Consider the following 4,408-nt stretch of genomic DNA (forward strand, 5'->3'; position numbering starts at 1 on the left):
AACACAGTGAAGTTTCGTTGCCCAGCCTCAGGCAGCCCCAGCCCCAGCATCCGCTGGTTCAAGAATGGGCGCGAGTTCCGTGGGGAGCACCGCATCGGGGGTATCCGGGTAAGGGCCAGGTTCCCCCTCTGCAGCGTCCCATCATGGATCCGGCTCCCCCATCACACTTCCCTCTTTACCTCCCCCCTCTGCAGCTCCGGCACCAGCACTGGAGCCTGGTGATGGAGAGTGTGGTGCCCTCTGACCGCGGCAACTACACTTGCTTGGTGGAGAACAGGTTTGGCAGCATCCACTACAGCTACCTCCTAGACGTGCTGGGTGAGTGCTCCTCAGCACGGTGCTTGTCCTGGCTCCCTGTTCCCTCCATGCCTGCAAAGGGGTTAGGATCATGGGGAAGGGCGTGGAAGAGCCTCTGTTTGTGTTCTCTTTGCTGGCACAGCCTGTGTGTCCCTGGCACCCCAGGGATGTGGGAATGGAGGCCAGGCTCAGGTCTGCACTGGTCTGCTGCGGGGCTGGGGAAGGGCTTGCTGGAACTTCGTCGTGGGTGGAAAGGGAATGATAAAGGAGTCCTGCTCTGGGCCACCATGTAGGTGACACTGCCCTGCTCTCCTGTGTGCAGAGAGGTCCCCGCACAGGCCCATCTTGCAGGCAGGGCTGCCCGCCAACACTACAGCCCTGGTGGGCAGCGATGTGGAGTTCTTCTGCAAGGTCTATAGTGATGCCCAGCCCCACATCCAGTGGCTGAAGCACATCGAGGTGAACGGCAGCAGCTACGGTCCTGACGGGGTCCCCTATGTGCAAGTGCTCAAGGTAACAAGGGCTGGAAGCACCCGGGACCCAGATACATACCCTAAAGTGGGTGCACAGAGCCCCTCGAGGAGGAGGGATGCTGACCATCCATCCCTCTCCCTGTCAGACTGCAGACATCAACAGCTCCGAGGTGGAGGTGCTGTACCTGCGCAATGTCTCTCTGGAGGATGCTGGCGAGTACACCTGCCTGGCAGGGAACTCCATCGGCCTCTCCTACCAGTCTGCCTGGCTCACTGTGCTGCCAGGTATGGGTGGGGGTCCTGGGGTGGGAGCTGGGACCCCTGGCATGCAGGGACCATATCTCAGGCCAACTGATTCACTCCTTCCAGAAGAGGAGCTGGTGCGGGAAGCTGAAGCCCCCGAGACCAAGTACACAGACATCATCATCTATACCTCGGGCTCGCTGGCCGTGGCCATGGCCATCATCATCATGGTGCTGTGCCGGATGCAGACTCAGTCAAGCAAGCAGCCCCTGGAGCCCATGGCAGTCCACAAGCTCTCCAAATTCCCACTCATCCGACAGGTTGGTGCAAAGCTGGAGCCCTGGAGGTGTGGGAGGACCTTGCTGACCGACTGGCTCCACAGTGTCATCACCTTACTCTGCTGCCAGCCTTGCAGCTGCCCTCCCCACTGCTTCTTGTGGCTCCCTTGCCCTGTGCCTCCAAGTGAAGCTCTCTCTGCAGCAGTCTGTCTTTGGCTCTGAAGCACACGGCAGGGTGGCTGAGGTCCCTGGGCTCTCTCCACAGTTTTCCCTGGACTCCAGCTCCTCTGGGAAGTCCAGCACATCCCTGATGCGCGTCACTCGTCTCTCCTCCAGCTGCGCCCCGATGCTGGCTGGGGTCATGGAGCTGGACCTGCCCCTCGATGCCAAGTGGGAGTTCCCCCGAGACAAGTACGGCACTGTGTGGGGCAGGTCGGGGATGGGGGCTGCTCTCCCTGGCTGTCCTGGGGACAGCAACACACGGGTGATGGATGGGGAGGTCTCTGCAGCACCACTGTACACTGGTGTGTTGGGATTCAGCTTAGATGGAGAGGGGCAGCCCTGTGGGGAAGCGGAGCCATTCCTGTGGTCCCTCATGGTTCTGCCTGTCCCTGCCAGGCTGGTGCTGGGCAAGCCTCTGGGTGAAGGCTGCTTTGGCCAGGTCGTGCGGGCAGAGGCTTATGGCATCGACAGAGACCGGCCAGACAGAGCTGTCACCGTGGCTGTCAAAATGCTGAAAGGTAACGGCTCCTCTGCCAGTGTCCCACGCAGAGGTGCAGCAGTGCCAGGCTGTGGTGCCACCCCAGCCGGCATGGTGACACATCCCTCCTTCCCCAGACAACGCCACCGACAAGGACCTGGCTGACCTCATATCTGAGATGGAGATGATGAAGCTCATGGACAAGCACAAGAACATCATCAACCTCCTGGGAGTCTGCACGCAGGACGGTGAGGGGGCTCTGGAAGCAGGGCTCAGGCAGGGCATGGGCATGGAGTGCGGAATGGGGGCTGTTGGGTTCAGTAGCAGGCATAATGCTGTCATGGGAAAGGGCAGGGGCTGAGTGGAGTGGACGCCTTCCAGGTCCTCTGTACGTGATCGTGGAGTTTGCTGCCAAGGGCAACCTGCGCGAGTACCTCCGTGCCCGCCGCCCCCCAACACCTGACTATGCTTTTGACATGGCTGCGATGCCCGAGGAGCAGCTTTCCTTCAAGGACCTGGTCTCATGTGTCTACCAGGTGGCCCGTGGCATGGAGTACCTGGAGTCCAAACGGGTAAGACTGGCACAGCCTGTGCAGGGACTGCTTGTGCTCAGCACAGTCTGGGTGGGGACATGGCAGTGATGGAAGAGCTGTGTATCCCTGGTGAACCCACTGTCCCCATGAAGAAGGAGCCCAACCCCTTCCCCTGGGCTGTCCAGAACCTCCCAGCCACATCCAGCAAAGCTTAGGGTAATAACTCCCCAAAAATGTGGGGCTTAAACCTTCTGGGTGTCATGGACACATGGAGCTGGAGCCACCATCTCACACCTTCCATGCGTGATGTTACCCCTGGCAGTGCATCCACCGTGACCTGGCTGCCCGCAACGTGCTGGTCACAGCAGAGAGTGTGATGAAGATCGCTGACTTTGGCTTGGCCAGGGATGTCCACGACATTGACTACTACAAGAAAACTAGTAATGTGAGTGGGGGCCCTGGCGCTGGGGGGGTACAGGGACCCCCAGCCAGGGCTGAGCAGGGGGCTTGCTTTCATAGGGTCGCCTGCCAGTGAAGTGGATGGCACCTGAGGCCTTGTTTGACCGTGTTTACACCCACCAGAGCGATGTGTGAGTCCTGGGGCTGAGGGTGCTGTCTGTGGGGGTTGAGGCAGGGCTGTGGGGGTTGTGCATGTACTGGAGGGTCCCCGTGAGTAGTTCAGGTGTACTCCATGGGGCATCCAGCAGCAGGGCATAACCTCCCCAGGGCTGATGCCACCCTTTCCCATCCCTGCTCCCATACAGGGTGCAGGAGGGTGAGCTGAGGTCCAACCTGCCCAGGGAGGGTCCTAGGATGTGTTTGACCTCACTTTGCCATGTGTGATTCCAGGTGGTCCTTTGGGATCCTGATGTGGGAGATCTTCACCCTGGGGGGCTCCCCCTACCCTGGCATCCCTGTTGAGGAGCTCTTCAAGCTGCTGAAGGAGGGGCACCGCATGGACCGGCCATCCAACTGCACCCACGAGCTGTGAGTACCAGCCAGGCAGGGTGGGCAGGCACATGGTGAGACCCCACTAATGTGCCATCACCCCACAGGTACATGCTGATGCGGGAGTGCTGGCATGCTGTGCCCTCACAGCGCCCCACCTTCAAGCAGCTCGTGGAGGGGCTGGACAAGATCCTGGCAGCCGTTTCAGAGGAGGTGAGTGGTTGGGGGATCTCACGCTTAGTGGGGCAGCATGGGCACTGACAGCACTGGTGCTCATGGTGCCATCTCTCACTGCAGTACCTGGATCTCTCCATGCCGTTCGAGCAGTACTCGCCCTCCTGTGAGGACACCGCCAGCTCCTGCTCCTCCGATGACTCTGTCTTCACCCATGACCCACTGCCACTGGCTCCCCGCCTCTTCTCCTACCCCCGTGTGAGGACTTAAGGGTGGGCAGGGGAGGGTGAGGACTTAAGGGTGGGCAGGGAAGGGTGATGCCGCAGCTGCCTCTCATTCACAGGGAGCGAGTCCAGCTTATCACAGGCTCCCTGCTTCACACGGTGTGAGCAGTGGGCAGGCAGGGCCATGAGCTGCAGGGCCAGAGCAGGGTGTCCTCTCTGGGTTCTGTTTCAGCATTGAGCCTTCGGTCCTGGCTGGGATCTTCCTGGCGTTGCAGGGCAGCGGGAGCCAGAGCCTCTGCAGGGTGGGTGCTGCCTGGGATGCTCATGGCAACGCCCAGGGACCTGGGCTTTGGCTTCAGTGGAAGTGTCTCTGGGCAGGAGCCCTGGTGCCTGCCGGGCTCCTGCTGCATCTGTACATAGCCACAGAGATGAATATTTATGTATGTGAAATACCGACCTGATAAATTATTATTTTTTTTTTTTTAATAGACCCCGGTGCAGTTTCTGGGCTGCTCCTGGGGGGTGAAGGGTGCAGCTG

The 4,408-nt window shown here is 60.2% G+C and overlaps 1 protein-coding gene across 1 annotated transcript; it reads left to right on the forward strand.

The window, feature by feature from the left end:
• The first annotated feature begins 6 nt into the window (after window positions 1–6).
• Window positions 7–3,932, forward strand: LOC104410404 (fibroblast growth factor receptor 4). The gene is made up of 14 exons (XM_010020553.1): window positions 7–108; window positions 195–318; window positions 620–810; window positions 917–1,055; window positions 1,140–1,333; window positions 1,557–1,702; window positions 1,910–2,031; window positions 2,129–2,239; window positions 2,373–2,563; window positions 2,847–2,969; window positions 3,044–3,114; window positions 3,374–3,511; window positions 3,580–3,685; window positions 3,770–3,932. The coding sequence occupies exons 2-14, from the start codon at window positions 222–224 to the stop codon at window positions 3,914–3,916; spliced, it is 1,776 nt and encodes a 591-aa protein (XP_010018855.1). The 5' UTR covers window positions 7–108; window positions 195–221; the 3' UTR covers window positions 3,917–3,932.
• The last annotated feature ends 476 nt before the right edge of the window (window positions 3,933–4,408 follow it).

The sequence above is a fragment of the Nestor notabilis genome, unplaced genomic scaffold, assembly GCF_000696875.1.
Source record: "Nestor notabilis isolate BGI_N333 unplaced genomic scaffold, ASM69687v1 scaffold19018, whole genome shotgun sequence".
Lineage (NCBI taxonomy): Eukaryota > Metazoa > Chordata > Aves > Psittaciformes > Psittacidae > Nestor > Nestor notabilis.

Excerpts from the sequence above, each read along its gene's own strand:
- LOC104410404 (XM_010020553.1), top strand. The coding sequence starts at position 222 with ATGGAGAGTGTGGTGCCCTCTGACCGCGGCAACTACACTTGCTTGGTG. Across the intron at positions 1,703-1,909 it reads TGGGAGTTCCCCCGAGACAA|GCTGGTGCTGGGCAAGCCTC; the intron begins GTACGGCACTGT and ends TGTCCCTGCCAG. Across the intron at positions 2,970-3,043 it reads ACTACAAGAAAACTAGTAAT|GGTCGCCTGCCAGTGAAGTG; the intron begins GTGAGTGGGGGC and ends TTGCTTTCATAG.